At 45.8% G+C, this 20,755-nt stretch overlaps 1 protein-coding gene across 4 annotated transcripts in view; it reads right to left on the bottom strand.

The window, feature by feature from the left end:
• The window catches only part of ETV6 (ETS variant transcription factor 6), a 252,951-nt gene extending 237,827 nt beyond the window's left edge, over positions 1-15,124 (bottom strand). For 2 of the 4 annotated variants that reach the window (XM_060658360.3, XM_060658361.3), the window contains exon 1: positions 14,330-15,115. In XM_060658360.3, coding sequence (XP_060514343.1) covers positions 14,330-14,362 — 33 coding nt within the window. In that variant the 5' untranslated portion in view covers positions 14,363-15,115. Of the gene's footprint in view, positions 1-14,329 lie in introns of all 4 variants that reach the window. The other 2 variants (XM_060658362.3, XM_060658363.3) reach the window with 2 other exon arrangements.
• Positions 15,125-20,755: the final 5,631 nt, after the last annotated feature.

Below are 20,755 nucleotides of genomic sequence, written 5' to 3'. Positions count from 1 at the left end.
TGAGAGGGATGAGGCGTGCGGCAGGACCCCAGCTTGCCTTCCAGGCCTGAGAAGACAGAACATCTGCCTTCCAGAAGCTTAGGGACCAGCAGCCTTAAGAAGCACCAGCGGATGAATCTGTTACTGTGCCAGGGACCAGAGAAGGGCCATCACTCACGCCCCTTAGTCCTGGATGGCGTTTGTGGCAGCACTGGCTTTAAGTTGGCCTTTGAAGAATGACAGAGAGGTGACTTGGCAGAACTATTCATTTACTATCCTTCTTTTGGCTGTTCTCCCCTGTGATTCGTATCCCGAACAGTTTTATTTAGCTCTGTCTTTGTGGTGTGAGATCTTAGATGGATTCTTTTCACAGAAACCTCCACCAAGGAGAGCGACCATCTTCTCTCACATTAATCCCACTCACCAACAGCTCCTGGCAGTGTCTGACCTATGTGGGGCACAGATAAATAAATAAAAACTATAATAACGAGGCTTTGCCAGCCTAGCAAACTGATCCAGTCAGAGGATTATAAGAGACACCTGTTTTTTAACACAGCAGCTGTGAACACAGTAGAAGCATGGCATCCTAGTAACAAGAAAGAGTTCTCATTAAAATCCAATAGTAGCAGAAACTGGCACGGACCCACGTTCAGCTAGGACACCTGACCGTGAAAAGGAGTTCAACTCATATTAGATACCTAATAGGAACACTGCTTTGCCGAACTTGGAAACCTGAATGCTACTTTGCTCATGAGGAGGTGATTTACCCATCCATCGGTGTCTTCTAAGTCCTTAAAGCAGTGATTGCATACATAGGGTATTTTCATAAACGAATTGAAGCTTTCTGAAGTTTGGCTGACCAAACACCTCTTCACTTAAGCCAGCTTAAAAAACCAGAACACAGCCCAAGGTAGAATGTGGACACTTAATGTAGAAGAAAAGAAACAACATTTAAAAGGATCTCTTCAGTTCATTCACCACTGAAGACACACACACACACACACACACACACACACGATCTACCAACGTATAAACACCACAGGAAAACTATTTCATAGCTCTAATATGTACACATTACCTTTTCAGACCAGACCAGGGAGATGCTCCTACAAACAGCTTGTTAACAGCCCCTCACATTGCTGTTTAACAATCCGTTTATAGCCCATCAGAAAGCCAGCCCTCCAAGGAGATATATTTTACATCTATATGTAAGGTTTTCTTGCCACAAGGCTGGGTTTTGTGCAATCTTTCACTCTATAAGCTAGAAAACAGATTATACCGTAATTTCTGTGACTTATGATCCTGTGAGCATGCACACGAGCATGTACGCAGAGTCACAAGAACAAACGCTTAGAATAAAAACGGAATGATGCCCAAGGAAGCATAAGCCATACCACACAGTCATGACTAGAACTAAAAATAGCATCTAAAGGCATGGTGTCTGCGACCCTCTCACTGTTCTCCTTAGCACAGGCTCATTCTAACCTCCAGTGCGCGTTCTTGCACACGGTCCTTCAATAATTTTATCTGGGACCTCTCCCTGACCCAAAGAAGCTACTTGCTAGGCTTTGGAGTGTGGAGCCATCTTTAAATGCACTTCAATTATAATGCCATAAATGCACACACATGAAAACAAAGAATGAATGCAAACTTACGAAATTTTCCTCCAGAGCCTAACATTTGTGCCCTGGGGACACCAGGACCAGCTGAGAGACTGCCTTTCTGGCAACTGGTATACCAGAAACTCAGAAGTGCCAAGCATGGCCAACTGCCCAATAGGCAGCCAGCTGGACAACACTTGCCTCACCCTGCTTGGGGAAGTGTGCGGCCAGAACTTCCCCAAAGTAGCATGATCTTGTCAACACGGGCCCCACAAGGATTAAGAGAAGAGAGCCCTAATACGAGACCCCACGGAGAATCACAGACACCGATCCGGGAGCCAAGCCTGTGAAGTGAATTCTTTCCAATAATCCACCTGGCATTGAGTCCGGCAGTCCAGAAACAGGAGCGCCAAGGTAGAGTGACTGGATTTGCCCTGGCCTCTGCGGGCCATCCTAAAATGGACCCGACCGAATAAGAAAGTGGATGTGTTGTGAACTTACTTTCGCCTGTAACCTAGATATAACTGAAGCAAGAGGCAAGAGGACTGTCTTCTCATTCACCCACACCTCCTCCTCCATGGTAAACCTTCAAATACCACAACTGAAATGGAAATGTACACAGAAGCATCTTTCCCTTAAATCAGACTGCTCAACACGAGAGCTAACCACAAAAGCACACATAGGCATTCCCCATGGTTTACAGAAGCTCCATTTGGCTATTTTACCAAATTTTTTGAGACAGAAGAATTCTCAGAAGAGCTAACTCAAAGTAACGGTGACTTCTGCCCTTGGGGCCACCTCTTCCCTCTCTGCAGGAATAACTAGGCCTTTCAGCGGGTCTGCATGGCTCTAGACCTTGTTTCCTTCTTGCAGTTTTAGGGTTCTTTTCCCTCTGAGGTCTTGTCCCACAGATCTCCCCTTGCACCCAAAAGACGATCAAGAAATATCCTGCCATTGATATCAGGGCCCCCTGGTTCATTTCCTGAGGTAGGTAGTGTAGAAGAGCCAAAGTACCGGGAAGGGTGGGAGTAAGTAAGACGGATATTCTAATAGGTGCCCCACTTGAGATGTATCTGAACGCCCGGGTCCCTTTGCCCATCTCCCCGCCTATCTTGGCAACACAAAGATGATAAGATCATCACTCTGGCCTTCCTGTGCCCTCCAACATCCCCACTGGATTCCACTGTGTTCAAAAGCTACATCTGACCTACAGGGGGCTTCTGTCTGCAGAGAAATGGACCATCGCCACCCAGCTCACAGTCAAAGGCATAAAGTCTCAGAGACACAAAAAAGCGCAATGCAAAATTCAGAAAGTGAGCCTCTGTGTCTCTGGTTTTCTGAAGGTAAAGACTCTTTTTTATTTTAAATAATTTTTTAATGTTTACTTATTTTTGAGAGAGAGAGCGAGCAGGGGAGGGGCAGAGAGAGGGAGAGAGGATCTCAAGCGGAGTTCCATGAGCTGACAGCTGAGAGCCTGATGTGGGGCTCGAACTCATGAACCGTGAGATCATGACCTGAGGCGAAGTCAGACACTTAACCAATGGAGCCACCCAACCCAGGTGCCCTGGGAGGGTAAAAACTCTTACCTTTTCGACTCAGAAGGTCTCTCCTTCCACTTCATCCTAAAGTATTCAAGTCAGCAGACTAAGGGAAGGACTAAATGGCACAAAGTCAAATAAAGAGCTAGCAGTTTTCCAGGGGATCTGGGATGTAGTCAGCCACCTTGGGTCATTCAGCCCTCCTGGCCAGGGGGAAGAGGACACCTCCAGACCAAGGACCTAGGTCACTCATATTTCAGTCCCAAATGACAGCTCTCCCCACCTCGTTCACCTCACTTCGAACACAGACCACATCAAAGGCACCAAGTGAGAGGGACTCCTGACCTGCTGTCCCCACCCATCACTGGCCATTAATGTCAAGACCCACGAGTGAGGAGAGCCATGGGTCTCAACAGTGCAAAGTACCAGTCATGTGACCTCATGACACAGATCTGAAACCTCCCATATCTCAGGTCAAAAGGAGGACACAGCGACTACAAAATGCACCAGGGGTCCAATCCTTCCGATTTTCCATCTCCCAAAACGAGGGTGTACCAACTATGTGTCAGGAAGCTGGGCACAAGGACACACACAGGCCCAGAGGAAAGAGAATCCACTTCTGTCCCCTTGGGGGCCCCACCTGTGATCACAAGTCTGTCTATACGTGAAAAGACACAGCTAGACCATATGGTGAGTCACAAGACTCTCTTATGTGGTTCTCCTCTGGCAGGAGACTCTGATTCGATGGTCAAGGACACTGTGGGAAAGACAAATGGTCTTGAAGCAACAGTGAATAATGAAGGAACTAAGGTGGAGAAAAGTCCCCTTCCCTTGGCTAAGCTCCTCAGAACAATCCAGAAAAGAGCTCAGCAAAGTCCCACCCACCTTTCTATCAAGTCTCTGTGACATTCCCTCTTGCCCACCCCAGTGCAGATGTATTGATCTGAGTGTTAATTAGTAGGCTTTGGATGACACAAACTCTAAATTGTCCCTTGACCTGGATTCTCCATCAGGGAGCCCAGCGCTGCTCTGGCCACACCCGTGGCCAGGCGGGCAGATCTGAGCCCTCTCCTTTCTTTCCCATCTCCCAACGCTGTCACCAGGGCCACACCCAGACCCACACTTTCACTAGGGGACAAGGAAAGGTGTTAGAGAAATGGGTAACTTCAGAGACAAACAGGCTGTTCTTTGGGGCTTCATTTTTTTTTTTTTTTTTTAATTACCAGGCTGATTTGTATCTGCAGCTCCTTTCTTCCAGGAAATAGTTTAGAGTCAGCATCTCATCTTTGGTTACTGCTTCCTCACATATAGGGGATGTCAGTGGAGCAGGGGTTACTGCCTGTTACACAGATAAGTCTCCAGAAAGATAAAGTTACATGGCCCGTCATAACCCACTGGGGAGGGGACAAGGCAGCTGAGAAGAAAATATCCAGCTTTCACTTGTGTTTTCCAAGGAAGAGTGCAGAGGAACGGTTTCTTTCCAAACCTATGCTTTTTTTCCAATAGCCCAAAAGCACCCACGCCTGCCGCGTGGGGTCAGCAGACGAGGAGCCAACATTCTCCCCACTGTGCCTCAAAAAGGGTCATTCATTTCATCTTGTCATGGAACGTGGACATGCAGAGGAAAACTCAGGAAAGCATTTCAAGTCCACGGCAAAGAGAACAAAGCTGCTGAAAACAGATACGTCGGTCCCTGAACATCTAAAAACAAAGGCTCCCTCATGGCCCAAAGTAACAAATTTGGCTTTCTCAGACTCTTCTGTATAAACTTCCACCGAGAGCCATATATACTCCCGGCTCTTGAAACTGGAAATTCACCACCCCGCAGCAAACAGTGTCTGCTCTGTGGTCAGACAGACGTGGAACTGCCTGTTCAACAAAAGCAGACTAAAGAACCGATGCCCTCGTTCAAGTCTCGCCCCAGCCGCAAATAATAAGCAACTGTGTGAACCAGCGGATCCCTGAGTAGGTTCAAATACTTGAGTGCTGAGTAATAATGCTAGTTAGAGTCACTGCACAGTACTTCCAGGCTTAGGGTTGTTTTTTTTTTTTTTCCTTTTCTTTTTATCTTTGAAACTTATTCAGAACCGTACTAGCCATTCCCTCAAAACTTTACTGGAAGATGCCAAAGGCCTTGGTTATTATCATGTAACCGCAGCTGGCTCATCTGTCCTATTGTCAAGGCTTGCATTCAATTAAAGTTAAACTATGAGCTTTGCTCAACCAGGACTGAGTGACCCCAGCCCTAGGAGAAACCAGTGGGACAGCGGCAAGGACGCTTGCTGGGAGTCGACCAACTGGGGAGACCTAGATCTTTGGTTCTGGAAGGTGCCACCTACCAGCCACGTGAGCAAACCGTCAACATCTCTGGCCGCTGCACCAACTGTATCACATAGGCACGCTCTAGAAAATCTCTAGCTCCTTCCAAATCTAGATATTGTGGAGGATACATAAAGGGAGAGAGAACTACCTTTTTTTTTTTCTTTAACAAAGTAAGTTGCTGCATTATGAAATTGACATATCCCAAGAGACAGGTATCTTTATTACCACTTCAGATGAGTTCACAGGTTGAAGATGAAGATTAATAAATTCAAGTTCAAGGACCAGGATTCACACTCCTGTCGGTCCACTCCCGTGTCCGTGGTCTTCCCCGAGAAGGGCTCGGCGGTAAGGCAATAACTGGCCCCCTCTTCCCAGCAACTTACAATCCTCTTAAGGGAAATCGACTTTATAGATGAGAACCAAAGAACACCAGACAGAATAAAATGCGAATCAAAATCTGAAGTAGAGGTGACTGGAACTACACTGTGGCGACACTTACATCATTGTGCACACTCACCCTTAGTGCTCGTGCTGGCGGGGTGATGCGTCCTTTTCAGGTCATTCAGGAAATGAGATCGTTTTCTGTATGTCTGACTCCCACACACAAAGGGAAAATACCCCCAAGGAGTACACAGGTCTGGTGAGCATACAGATTTATTGGATAGCTCCTTCCTGTCTTCACTGGGGACTAACATATTTTTCGTAAGTCATTCATCCAGATAACTGAAGCGTAGCCTTTTAAAACTTCACATTATTTTTATGCCAAACATTTTTGTTGGATAGCTTTCCAAAATGCATTACATTTTCTCACTTCCTAAATCTCATAACTTAAAGCTTGTCTTTAACTTGGAAGTCATAATTATGATCATTAATATCATCAGTCATTGTGGGGTGCCATACAAATGGGTTTAACTCTATAGGAGTCCTTGTGATAAAGCTTCACTTTCTGAATTCTTGTCTGCTCTGTATCACTTTTCCCCAGCCAGTGTTAGAGGGACATGGCCCGAGGACAGAACACCTGATTCTGACTCTGGCTCTGGCTCAGGTACAATGCACAATGTGATCTCAGGCATGCTATTTAAATGCCAAAGGACTCAGGGGTGCCTGGGTGGCTGAGTCGGTTAACCGTACGACTTTGGCTCAGATCATGATCTCACAGTTGGTGGGTTCAAGCCCCATGTCAGGCTCTGTGCTGACAGCTCGGAGCCTGGAGCCTGCTTCGGATTCTGTGTCTCCCTCTCTCTCTGCCTCTCCCCTGCTTGTGCTCTGTCTCAATAAAATATTAATAAGTTAATAAATAAATGCCAACGGACTCAGTTTCCTCATCTGTTTCATGAGAAATTTGGCTTGGGCGCTCTTAGATTCCTTCTTATTACCTCCACACAATCTCTCTCTCTGCTTCCTTCCCCACATCTGCTCTGTAGACAGGCTTTGTTAGAGCCATTCAAATCCAAAATGTTGTGAAGTCAGATGGCCAAAATCCTCTCTTCACTCAAGTAAAATAAACCAGGCCAGTGTGGTCAGGCTATCAGGAAAGAGGGAGGGGGAAAAAAAAGATGATTCCTTTGGTGGTAGGCGATAATCAGGGAATATCTGAAAAGATCTCAAACAGATTCCCAGAAATCATACAGTATTGAGGATGTACATGAGGGATGGGTTAAAGAAAAATTTTACGTTGATCGATAGTATAAAGAGTTTCAAGGGAGGGGAAAAAAAAAAAAAAAAAAGCTGTGGAAGGAAAAGAGACTGACCAGAGAGTAACGCAGACAAAGGCATCCAACCCAGAGGCTGGACAGGATGAGAGGACACCGCACAGCCTGTCACCCACATTCAGGTGAAATTAGGTGCCAGGGGAAAGAAGAAAAAGGCAGAGAGGGAAAAGAAAGGTTTCTGACAACATAAAGGGCCCAAAATGAAACCCGTCGAAAGACAAAACATTGCTAGCGAATACCAGAGATTGGAATAAAAATGGAAGATCTGGACATTGATTCGAAGATGGTTTGCACAGTGTGGCCATCTAGCTCTCCCCACCGTGAGAGGAACAGTGAGGAGAAACCCACCTTCAGGGGAACCCAGAATGGGAAGGGAACTTGGGGCCTCATAAACATCTCTGCAGCCTCATTCCTGCCCTTCATCCCAGCTCATGGGAGCCTCCACCATCACTCGTCACTCTCGATTTCCTACTTCTCTTCATAAAGATGGCCGCACCCAAGAACAGTCATGGAAAATGCTTTGGAACTCTAGGCCCTAGCTTTACCACCTATGGCAGGTGAGCTCTTGGACCAATCCATGGCTTAAACACTCCGGGCTTCAGAATCTTTCAGAATCTCTCTCCTCGAGAGAGTTGTGAAGAGTAAGCAAAATAATGTAGGTAAAGCCCTTAGCACACAGACCAGCACACAGGGGTATTCCATACACGACGTTGGTGGTGGTGGTGGTGATGAAGGAGGAGGAAGGGGAGAAAAGGTAGGAGCAATGACCACTAAAACAGCTGACAGACACCTTTAATCACAGAACTGGGAAAGCTCCAAAATGCAAGTGTTCCCCAGTTTTCCATAAGCATAATCCACAGGACCCAGACACGGCCATGCTCATCTGGGAATCCACACTTACCAAACTCGGGCTAATGCCTTCCTCACTCAACACCCCCACCATCCTCCCACAGTCTGAAAATTCCAGCTCATTTAGACCAAGACCAGATGAACTGTACATTTTCACCACCTCAGAAGAAAGGCTCATCAGGCAAATGATATATTTGTGGTACCATTTCGACACTGAAAGAACAGTTTCGAGCACACAGCAGCACTCATTTCTAACCAACAGGTGATGTGGAACACACGTCATTTTTGCCTATTCGCTGGGGCTCATCCTGAGACGCCCCAGTGAACAACGCTTTATCAGTCTGGTTCCTGTACGTTGAGAAATAAATAAGAATGTGTTTTCTGCTCAATGGGCCATAATCCCAACTTCTTGCTAATTCAGCCTACTCTTCCACTCCCCAAATACTAGGTGTGGCGGGGATTAGTTTTTCAGCGGGGCCCCTTTTGGCCTGGGAACCCTGAGTGTACTCACATTCATTCTCGGCAACAAATACACACAGAGATTGGTTTCTGACACATGTCTAACAACGAATACAGCAGGGCCAGACTCTGCCTGAAAACGAACACCAGCGCTTTTGCTAAAGTCACATTCACAGAGAAAAATATGCCATTTGTAAACCCCCACACCCTAGGGGGCTTCATTTAACACTGCGCTGCTTAGCTGGGAGAACCACACCAAAGGGCAACTTCTCACAGTTGGTAATGAAATGAAACGGCTCTTCCCGTTCGTCCCAATAACCCCGTGCCTCCTTGCCCCTCTACCTTCCTTGGCGTGAGTGCACGCAGCTCAACTCAGATTTACAGAATTCCTTTGGGTTCTCTGGTAGCCACATCAGGGGTACCTCTTCCCTTGACTGACCTATGTGAAGGAAGGAAGCTACTTTTCTAGGACCAACTGCCATGCTTTTAGCTCATACTGTGTGAAACAGGAAGCTTACTACACCTCAACTGAGGTATAAGTTTGGCCACCCCTAGATAAAAGAGCCTATGGCCCACCCAAGGTTTCCTCAGAAAAGGGCGCTTTTCATAACAGGCCCAGTTCCCTCAGCCCAGCACAGAAGTACCAGACTTCTCACACACTGTTTAAAAAAAAAAAAAAAAAAGTGTTGCTGCATTCCATGCGTCCCATCTTTGGGCATACATCCAAAGGGCTTAAAGCAGGATCTCGAGGGGCGCCTGGGTGGCTCAGTCGGTTAAGCGGCCAACTTCAGCTCAGGTCACGATCTCACTGTCCGTGGGTTTGAGCCCCGCGTCGGGCTCTGTGCTGACTGCTCAGAGCCTGGAGCCTGTTTCAGATTCTGTGTCTCCCTCTCTCTCTGACCCTCCCCTGTTCATGCTCTGTCTCTCTCTGTCTCAAAAATAAATAAATGTTTAAAAAAAAAAATTTTTAAAGCAGGATCTCGAAGACATAACTGCACATCTAAGTTCATTGAAGCTGGATTCACAACAGCCAGGAGACAGAAGCAACTGAAATCTCCATCAGCGGGTGAGCGGGTAAAGGAAATGTGGCATACACATAAAATGGAATATTACGCAGCCTTAAAACAAGAAGGAAATCCCGTGCCCGCTACGGTACGACGTGGATGAGCCTCAAAGACATTACCTGCTATGGTACGACGTGGATGAGCCTCAAAGACATTACGATAAGCAAAATGACAGTCTAGAATTCCACTTCCACAGAGCACTGAAGTAGTCAAAATCATAGAAACAGAAAACAGAAAGGTGGTTACCAAGGGCTGGGAGGAGGGGAGAGGGATGCAGTGTTTAGTTCGTGTTTAGTGGGTACAGAGTTTCCGAGCCGCGAGACGAAAAAGTTCCAGAGATCTGTTGCACAACCATGCGAATATACTTAGCACTACTGAACTGGACGCTTAAACACGGGTAAGACAGTAAACGGAACATCGTGCGTGTCTTACAATTAAAAAAAAACAAAAGTTGGTGCTGCAAACAGTGGTGCAAATACAAGTCTGTCAAGTCCCTCTTCCCTGATCCCCTACTCCTACTCCTTCCTCTTCTCACGTCTAACAATACACCCTCTGGGCCCAGGGCTTCCCCCCCACACACATCTTCCTTGGCACATACCTCCGTGCCCTCATACCAGCTGGCTTGGGATTAAAATGGACCAAGCTAGGAAGTGCCGGAGAGAGTGCAGCCTATTGTATCGAATGTCCTTGGCCTTTTATAGGGATGCATCACGAAGCCAGCAAATGCAGGGCAGGGGCCTGAGAACACGGCCTGCGCTGCTCTCAACCTGGCTCGGTCACCAATTCGCCAAAGCCAAGCCACTGTGTTCTCTGGAGCCCCTCCCTATGAAAATAAGAGGCTGGCCCAGGTGATCTCTAAGGTCTTCCAGCTCTGAAAGCCTGAACGTTCCCCGATTCAATTGTCCGAGAGACTGGGGGAAACTTAGAAGCCTGCGAATCTGAGCCTAACGTGATTCTAAGGTAATTCTTCAGGCCCTTTTATGATCTTTTACTCAATTCCTTTGTTTAGACACAAACATTTTTGTTTAACTTCACCAAAATGATAAAAATAGTATTATTATACCAAAATTCTACTGATAATCATTTTTGGACCGACACCCAGAGAGTGTCGTAGGCCTCCCCGAGAGAGCAGTGTGGCTCTATTAAATACTTGACGCAAGCTAATGGATGCAGGTGTTAAGTCAGCCTTTGGTACACAGGGACAAACAGAAGAAAGGGCAATGACCTCCTCCCATGCCTCACTTCAAATCAGCAAACATTACTGAGAAACATGTCTATGCCAGGTGCCAAGCTAGGTAGCAGGATACAAAGACAATCATCGCTAAACACAAGGAGCTCAGAGTCCAGTAGGGGAAACCTGGACTCACTCACTCTATCTATCTGTCTATCTATCTATCCATCCATCCATCCATCCATCCATCCAAGTTGTAGCAAAAAAAAAAAAAAAGAAAAAGAAAAAAGATTTCTTTCTGCCAAGAAAGCCAACCATATTGGAGAGTAGAGACAAGTAGGGAGGGCAGTGAAAAGGGGAAGAGGAAGTTATACCACTAGTTTTGGTAACCTGGATGGCCCTCACGACTAAAACAGCCTACCAAGACATGAAGGACTATGTCTGCTGCACCATAACCACGTTCCACAGCAAGCTGGCTGAACTTAACACTGAACAGGTGATTTGAAGGTGAAGGCTAATGATGGAAAAGACAGCCTCTTCCTTCCTTCGTCCCATGACCGGCGCAGTCAGCCACACAATCCTCTGAAAAAAAGTTATTTGACTTTTTATATAGTTGGTTGCCCCATCCTTACATTTGAACAATCCCAAGGATCAGGAAGGGAAGCATTTAAACTCTTGGACTAGAGTGTCACTCCACGCATGGGGCAGCTCGGTGCAGGGAAACAGTGGGGGCTCCACGACAGTCTGGGTGACCTTGGGCTAGTCAACCTGTCTTCTCCTGTACAATGCGCATCTGAAAGTCACCTCCCTACGTGACGGAAAGATGCCTATAAAACGCCAAAGAAATATAAAAGTGCTTTATCAGGCATCCAAGGTCACCCACTGCCACATAAGTGATACATACGAAGGTGTCGCTGATTGACTGATTCAAAAACTTTCACCTTAGAAATTGCACCCAAATGGTACACTGGTCTTTTCTAGCAGAACAGACACTGCTCAGAAGTAAACTAAGCACTTCCCTCCGTGGCTGCCTCTGTGTGCCATCGCACCAGCTGCCGAGTTTACCGCTTGCTGACCAGCTGCTTGTAAGGAACAGGAGCAAGGGAGGAAGGTTTCAGGAGTGGAGTGGACGAGTAAGGGAAATCTCTCCACCTAGAGCCACGCTTCCGTGTCACATGTCTTCAATCCATCAGAATCATCAGGTCATCCTTGACAGCTTCTGACATTCCTTCTTTGCTCCACAGAAAAGTTTATTGTTTACTGGGCTCTAAAAGCAATCCCGGTACTTGCTTGCGGGTTACCAGCAAACATTTTTTATTATGCAGTCACTGTACCACATCCCAAGGACTAAATGAAACACTGCACACATCACCAGAACATTTTCAGATGACCCGGAATAATCCCCAGGCCTTGATCTGCAACACTTATTACTGGAACACAGCGAATTAAGCAAACTCCTTGGAAAAAATACACCTCATCTATGTGCACCTAAACATATGCACAGTCTCAGCAAACAGAACAGTCATACACTGGCTCTGTGAAGAACCATCCAAATAAAAGTGATACTTCATTACCAGTGGAGAACATTCAATCTAGCTCAATTACACGGAAATACAAAGTCACGAAAAGAGGCACCTAAAAAAAAAAAAGCAAACAAACAAACTGAGGGTAAGCAATAAGGGAAGAAATTTTTATGTCACATTTAAGACGGTATTTTGTCTGGGTTTGGGACCGGTTCTGCATGTCTGAGCAAGGAAAGGGGCTGTTGTACTCTTCCCACTGGAGTACAGCGGAACCAGCCACTCAGTAGGAGTTTTCTGATTTATGCACGAACATAAATCAGCCCATGAGAACAGTGGGGATATGCAGTCCCTTTAAAAGAAGTATCAAGAAAAGTCACAGAAAGGATAGCTTTTTGTTGCGGTCACCCGAAAATGAGGACCCCGTAGCTGGTCCGGTTTTCCTGATGCCAGAGTTACTGCCATCGAATTAAATACAATTTACTGATTTAATCCCTATTATGCAGTTCCCTCTGTTTGTGTTGTGAAGCGTCCAAACAGATGATCCATACCGTGTGCATTGTAGAATCTAATTCATACAGCAAAAGAAACTAGTTTTGAAGTATACAAGTAGCTTAAATTATTTACCGGGACACCCCCTTCACCACAGACATACGGATAACCCCAGGTATATACAAACACAAAAGTTCCACTGGGCATTCCTGTGAGGCAAAAACAAAGAAACCCAACCCACTTTTTAAGTTCACATTAGCCCTATCTTAAAATCCATGAAAATCTCACCTGATAAGAAACACTAAAATCTGAGTATGATTATGAAAACCTAGCAAGCAAATATAATAAAATACTGTTTCCTTTAAACAGACCCTAATGGAAAAGCCATGTTAAAACAGGAAAGGTTTCTCTAATTCCCCACAGATGAGGAAAACAGGTTATTTGTTCATTGTTTCTGCAGTGTCCACTCAATGAGCACATATTAAATGGCCCAAGCCAAAAACAAACAAACTTCGGTGGCTTCAGCCTCGGGCAGAAGCAGAAGGCTCTTCCACCTGAGGGACGGATGGAATCGTGAAATAAATAAAGTGTTCAATAAATGCGGCGATGGGAAAAATAATTGGGGGAAATGGACAAATCATCTTGCCTCCTCACGGTGGCAAACTTTACAACTTTTTAGAAGCAACAAACCACAGCACCACCGGCTCTATAGATATCGATACATACACATGTACATATACTGGAACCAAACACCGTGTTTGCAAACATCCACCATCCTGCATTTACAATGCTGCAAAACACCACCAGAAAGCCGGGAGATTTCTACTCTCAGATACCCTCCCCGCACTGTCAAACAGGGAAGGTCACTTTGCCTGGTCACTCAGATAATGCATCACAGGAGTTTTCTACTTTGGGATTACTTAACTCTCCTATGCATCGGAGTACAATAACCACTCGGCAACTTTAATTACCTTGGTTTAAAAAAGAAAGAACGAAATTCATTGTGCAAATGCCCAGGAAAAGCTGACACCAGGGCTGTCTTTCCGACAGTGCTTGAAATTACAATCAGAGGAGGGGGGGAAAATCCAGTCTGATCTGACCCCGGGAGTCCTTTAAGGGGGAAAAAAAAAAGTTCTTCAGCTCCCGTTGGAGATGCAGTCACTTTTTTTTTTTTTTTTTTCCTAAGGAGACCACCCCTCCGGAACAAAAGTTACATTTCAGTCACATGTTGGCAGTAGGAGTAGGAGCAGGTTTGTTGTTGTTTTGTTTTTGTTTTTGTTTTTTTTTACAAAAGCGCACTAATTACGGGGGTGTCTTACAGGTCTAGAGACCACTCGGGTTCCTCCTGCCCAATTGTGACGGGCATTTAATTGTCAAAAAGAAAGGGGGTGGGCTGGGGGGGGGGGCGAGGAGCCGAGATGGGGCTCGGCGGGGGGAGCAGCAAGGTTACACGAAAGGGTACAGCCGCCGCCGCGAGCTGCATCTCCTTCCCCGGCGCCCCAAATAATTCACTGCAACCGAGGCAACTGCAACAGCCCCCTCGGAAGAGCCCAGCACTACTGCCCCGGCCGGTGCAGCTCAAGGTTTCCGAGCACGCAGAGGGAGGGGGAGAAGATCTTTACCTTAATGCTACACTGAGCAGGAGTCTCAGACATGTCTCACAGCGAGAGAGATCAGGAAGTTCTCAGTTTTTTTCCACTTTCCTTTCCTCTCCCCAACCCAGAAGCGCTCCACGGCCAGCCGGACGCGGTCATTTAAGAAGTTTCTTGCAGCATCTCTCCCGGCAGCCGCCCCGGGGGTCTGCGAGCGCGCGGGGCGGGGCGGCCGGCGGAGTTGGGTGCGCGGGGCGGCGGGGGCGTGGGAGCCGGGCCCGAGCGCGGCGGCGGGGTCTGCAGGTCGCGGCGCGGCGCGGCGACCCGGGGCGCAGCCCGGCCGGCCTCCCGCTCTCTCCTCCCACCCGCGGCCGGCGCCCCCGCCCCCCGCCCTCCCGCCGCTCTCCCTCGCTCTCTCGAATGTTTTCCTTCCTGGAAGAGAGAAACTGAAAGGCAGAACTGAGAAAGCTCTTTGCTCATTGATCTTGAGAGTTTCAGTGCAGAAACTGACGTGAATTCCCAGCACTGAGCTCTGCCTCTTAAAGGAGCCACCAGGAAATAAAAGCTCGGGTTACAGCCCGGCATCGGGGAAATAAAAGCCGGGCGGGGGGAGGGGCGGCGGCGGAGGGAAGCCGGGGGAGCGGGGCCGCGCGAGGCCAGGGCCGCCAGCGGAGCGCGCGGCGCAGCCCCCCGCAGCGCGGCCCACGCGCGTCCGCGCAGCAGTGATCCCTTCTGCGGGCCGGGAGCCCGGCTGCCCGGGCGCGGCCGGGCAATCGCCAGGTCCGGGGAGACACGTTGGAAAAAAAACGTTACGCTGGGGCCCCAGAAACCACAAGACAGGTTTTGTGAAACGCCTCCCACCTTCCCCGCCTCGGTCTCTGAGCTACCCTGAAATGCACAAGGTCCCCCCCCCCCCCCCGCCGCCCCGCTTCCCCGCGCCCCAGCAGAGACGCAGTGACAATAATCATGTATGAAGGGACATTCCGGTAAGGACGCGGAATCCAAAGGAGGAAATAAAACAATAGCCTTTGTTCTGCTTCTCGACCGCTGCCTCTTTAAGAGAATCCACCAGGAAATGGGAGATCGGGTTACAGCCTGCACACGGGGAAATGTGGGAGAGCAAGCGCCGGAGCGCGACGCCGCCGGAGACAAAGCCGGGCGGCCGCGCCGCAGACGCGGGGGGACTGCCGGGCGGGGGGGATTCCCCGCGAAGGTGGGCTCCCCGAAAAGAGCAGGCGCCGCGCGCGCCCGTGGGGGGGGGGGGTGTCGGGGGCGGGGTGCGGCCGCCGCAGGCGCTTCCCCAACCGGGCACGCGTTCTGGGGAAGGGAAGGCTGCTGGGCAGTTATCAAAGGCGGTTGAGTTCCTTTTCCTGAGCGCCCCCCCCCTTCCTGCCGTTTCGAAATCCGCTGTCCATTTAAAGAAATAGCGGCCGCTACCAACCGAAATAGGTGACTCGACTGCAAAGTTGACAGGACGTGTTCCCGAACATAATACCCCTCCCCGGGACCGCTTCTCTGAAACCGTCATTGGCCGGTTGGATGACCCTGAGATCCCGCCAGGGAAGGAATCTTTGGCTGGAAAAACAATCGTGGGGAAGCAAAATCCGGCGGGGCTGAGGGTTCTAGCCTTGAGCACATGTGGTCTGATCGCTCTCTTATTTTTATTGTCATTCGTAGTCTCTTAACATGCTCTGAAGTGTCCACTGCAAAACGCTGAGAACATAATTATGTGTTAAATTCCAAACCCCTGCTGATACATACATAGGAGTTTAATGTGTAGATGTGTATTATATTACCAACGTATAAACACGTATGTATAACTATGTACCTAATTGTGTGTGTATTATGTGTGTGTGTGTGTGTGTGTGTGTGTGTGTGTGTGTGTAAAACAGGACAGATTTCCCAGTTCCCCACCCTACAGATTTTTCCTACTCACTTGTCTTCAACTCTCCACATAATAAAATGTGTTCGGACCTCCTCACACATCAAAAGAACGTTCTGAACCAGAAGTGATTAAGGGGGTTGGGATGGAAGAGTCCTATTGCTGGAATGGTGGGAAAAATGGGTTTTTGTGTGCCTCCAGAGATCTCAGCAGTTTTTGTCACCTGGTAGTTCTATCGTCCCCAAGAGGGCTCATGTCCACACCAACTCCTCCACCTGCAGTCCACCCCATCCGACACCCTCCTTAGCTCCTTAGCGCCCCCCCCCCCATTATCTCTCTGCCTTTGATCCCTCTACTTATGTTGCAGACATTGACTCCTATTGCTGGATTAAATCCTATAAACCTCTGTATCACTTACCAATAAGATCTTTGGCAACTCTCAGCTTCTGTTAAAGGTGGGAAATAGTACCTATCTCATAAGAGTTCAAGCAAATATATACAAGGTACATAATTACCTGAGACTTGCTACGTATTATATGTGCTCAATGTTAGCTACAATTATTTAACCTCAAGACTGAATTAATTCTCAACTTCCTTTCCTCCTTACCTTCTCCGAGTGACTCATAGAAGTAATTTGAATTAGAAAGTGTGTGATTCCAAAGCAAAACAATAGTTATGGAAAACTGTACGTTTAGACCAGAGGTTGGCAATCTCTTTCTGTAAAGGGCCAGACACAAAATATTTGAGGGTTTGTGTGCAAAGAAGTAGAATCGAGGACATTATGTAGATACTTCTGTAACTAGAGAGAAAATAAATATCCACGTTTTTTATTGACAAAATGTAAGGTGTAATAATAATAATTGTAATCAAGTCTAATAATGAGAGGAATTGAATTTTTTTCGGGAGGGGGGGATTAACATTTTACTTAGTTGAACACCAGTGCAGAATTAGTGTTCTCTATCATCAAAACTAATTGTTTATCTATCTGTTAATGCTGATCTGTAATGAAATTTTACACATTTCATTTTTGAAAACATTTTCTCACCCAGATAGGTCCTGACAAATAATCCATGAATGTGTGATTTTAGTCAAGCATATTCATTGCTTAGAACGCATTCATATACTTCTATTAGAATTCTATTAAGTTCTCTTGATATTTCCCCTTTAGCATGCCATTACATTGCAGATTAATCACATTCAATGGAAAATTAGGTGGAAGTGCCTCAGTTGCACAGTTAAGTGGGTTTTAAACACGGAAATTTAGTTTTCAGTTGCATCAAAATCCAAAAACCACTATTGGAATTGTAGTTTGGGGTCAGAAAAACGTAGCTGCTGTAAATGTGTGTTGGAATAGAAATATTGCTCTCGTTTTCACTTTGGATAGCATGGGAAGTTGATAAAGCAGCTTGATATTATTTGTGATTGCAACAATGTTAGTCATGTCAAAATGATTTGACTGCAGTACAAACTTCACACGTTGCTCTGTTTTGCCTTGTAGTTTTAGGTTTGATTCATGAAAAACATCAAGTGTGTAGCAAAAGCTAATTTCCAAAGACATTCAGCTTTCAATAATCATGGTTGAGGGAAGGTTTCACTTATTTATTCCCGCTTATCAGTTGTTTCTCTATTCCTTGTTTCCTGAATTTTTGGCAAATTGGGCATTTTTTTTTTCATATTCCACTAAAATTCCTAGGTTGTCTTTGTAGCTTTTCTCCTTTATGTTAAATATAGCTGTCCTCTAAGAATTACAGTTTGCACCTTTAATTATAAGAGTTTATGTTCAAATAATAGTATTCTATTATCAGAATATGTAAGAAACTTACAACAGCATAATTCCATAATTATTCCATAATTATTCCATAATTCCCTCTCCCATCCCTTATGATACTGGCATATATTTTACTTCTATGTGTTATAAAACCCACATACGTTGTGGGGTAATATTTTGATATTTTAAAAATTGCAAATACATGTAAATAATGAAGGTACTAAAATATATGTTTCTTTTTAATTTGCCCAGATATTTGCCCTTTCTGATACTTCTTAATTTCTTCTTGCAGATATGGTATCATTTTTCTTTGGCCTCAAGAACTTTTGGCATTTCTTGTAATGCAGTTTGTTGGAGGTAAAGTCTCTCAGCTTTTGTCTGTGTGGGGATGTCTTTATTTCACATTCATTTTTGAAGGATAATTTGCAGTATATAAATTTTAGGTTGGCAGATTCTTTTTCCTTTTGGCACTTTAAAGATGTCATTCCACTTCTGTCTCCATTATTTTTGATTAGAAGTCATTTGTAGTTCAGATTCTAACTCCCCGTGTATAGTATCTTTTTTTTTTTTTCTCTAGCTGCTTTTAAGGTCTAAATTTGGTTTTCAAAAATTTGACTGTGATGTGCCTAAGTGTAGTTGTTTTTGTTTTTGTTTTTTTGTATTTATTCTTCTTGATGTTGGCAGAAATTCTTGGACTATAAGTTGATATCTTTCATCCGTCTTGGAAAAGTCTCATCTATTACCTGTCTGAATATTGTTTCTGCTCATGTTCTCTCTCCTCTCCTTTTATTACTCTACTGATACAAATATTAGACCACATGACCTTTTTTAGTTCTAAAGTAACTCTGATCTGTTACAATTTGGATACCTTCTATTTATCTTTTTATACATTTCTTTCCTCTTATTGTTTCCATTGTACTGTCAAGCCAGCCCATCTGATTAATTCCCACTGTTTTTTCACGTTTAGCATTTCCCTTTTTTTTATATTCTCCGTCACTTTTTTGAAGTTGCCCATATCTTCATGCATGGCTTCTATGTTTTCCTTTACGTCCTTCAGCATTTTTGTCATACTGTGACAATTCTAAAATCTGGGTTCTTTCCTGGTTCACTTCTGTTGATGTTTTCCTTTCTTGGCCATGGGTTATGTTTTCTTATTTGTGTCCGTGTCTTGATATTGTTTCCTGTGGGCCGGACATTTTATGTGAAAACACAGTAGACAAAGAATTAAATGATGTTTTCCTCCAAAAAGGGTTAATACCTTCTCCTATAATACCACCAGAATTGGAACTGAGTCTGTATGATGTGTAATTAAACTGACTTTGGGGTTTGTTATAATTTTTTAGTTTGATTCAATTCACCACTGGCTTCGAATATTTTGAAGGCAGGACTAGGACTTTTCCTACAAGCAAATGTTGATTTACAGCTGTTATTCTCCGCTTTGCTGCTCTGCTGGATATCTTCCTTAGCTTGAAGCCTTGGGAGAGGATCTCAGTTCTCTTCTGCTCCTACCCCCAAACTTTCTTAGCCAAAGGCCTGGAGTGCCAGGGGTCTCCTCTCAGCTCTTCTGCTCCTCTACAAGACTTTCCTAGGGGCACCTGGGTAGCTCAGTTGGTCGAGTGTCAGCTCAGGTCATGATCTTGCAGTTCGTGGGTTCAAGCCCTGCGTCGGGCTCTGTGCTGACAGCTCAGAGCCTGGAGCTTGCTTCGGATTCTGTGTCTCCCTCTCTCTCTGCCCCTCCCCAGCTTGTACTGTGTGTGTGTGTCTCTCTCTCCCCAAAACAAATAAACATAAAAAAAATTAAAAAGTCAAGAGAGATGAGACCCCAGAGGAATTTAAATGAACTAAATTTCAGAAAATGACAAGGATGAGAGGAAAGATCCATAGTGGTTCTCACTCCTTTCTGGAGCAAAGGGAAGAGAAATCCACCACAGATGATGGTAAGGAGAAATCAGCCTACCTTCTAACAAAGTTTGATGGGTGCTTCTAACAAAGCTGAAGTTGGGTGCTTAACTGACAACCACCCAGGCGCCCCTCTCTGACTTTTTTTAAAACTATAATTATGTAGATTATTTGGCTTGTATTGGGTGTTAGGGAGTGAATTGTGGCTCTTGTGACTCACTACATACAAACATGAAGAGGAACCTGAATGTCTAATCTTTATCCTCCAAAAGAGCGATGAGGATGGGCAAGGACTGGGTAAGAATGAACGATTAAGAATGTGTGGAAAAAGGGGCGCCTGGGTGGCTCAGTCGGCTGGGTGTCCGACTTTGGCTCAGGTCATGATCTCATGGTCCAGGAGTTGGAGCCCCGCGTTGGGCTCTGTGCTGACAGCTCAGAGCCTGGAGCCTGCTTCAGATTCTGTGTGTCCCTCTCTCTCTGCACCTACCTCTCTCATGCTCTGTCTCTGTCTCTCTGTCTCTCTCTCTCAAAGATAAATAAGTGTTAAAATTAAAAAAAAGAATGTGTGGTAATGGATGGGGTGCCTGGGTGGGTCATGATCTCTTGAACGATTCTTGGGTTCAAGACCCACATCATGATCTCTTGAACGATTCTTGGGTTCAAGACCCGCATCTGGCTCTGTGCTGACAGCTCAGAGCCTGGAGCCTGCTTTGGATTCTGTGTCTCCCTCTCTCTCTGCCCCTCCCCCATTCTCACTCTGTCTCTTTCTCTCTCAAAAATAAATAAACATTAACAAAATTAGAAAAAAAAGAATGTGTGGAAGTGGATTGTTTAATTTAAAAACCAAAGCCATTATAGTATCATCTTTTTTTAATGAAAATAGCATTTTAAACAATATAACTATAGT

The sequence above is a fragment of the Panthera onca genome, chromosome B4, assembly GCF_046562875.1.
Source record: "Panthera onca isolate mPanOnc1 chromosome B4, mPanOnc1 haplotype 2, whole genome shotgun sequence".
NCBI lineage: Eukaryota > Metazoa > Chordata > Mammalia > Carnivora > Felidae > Panthera > Panthera onca.
Note: the sequence above shows the minus strand (reverse complement) of the source record. Positions and strands in the feature narration are given on the sequence as shown.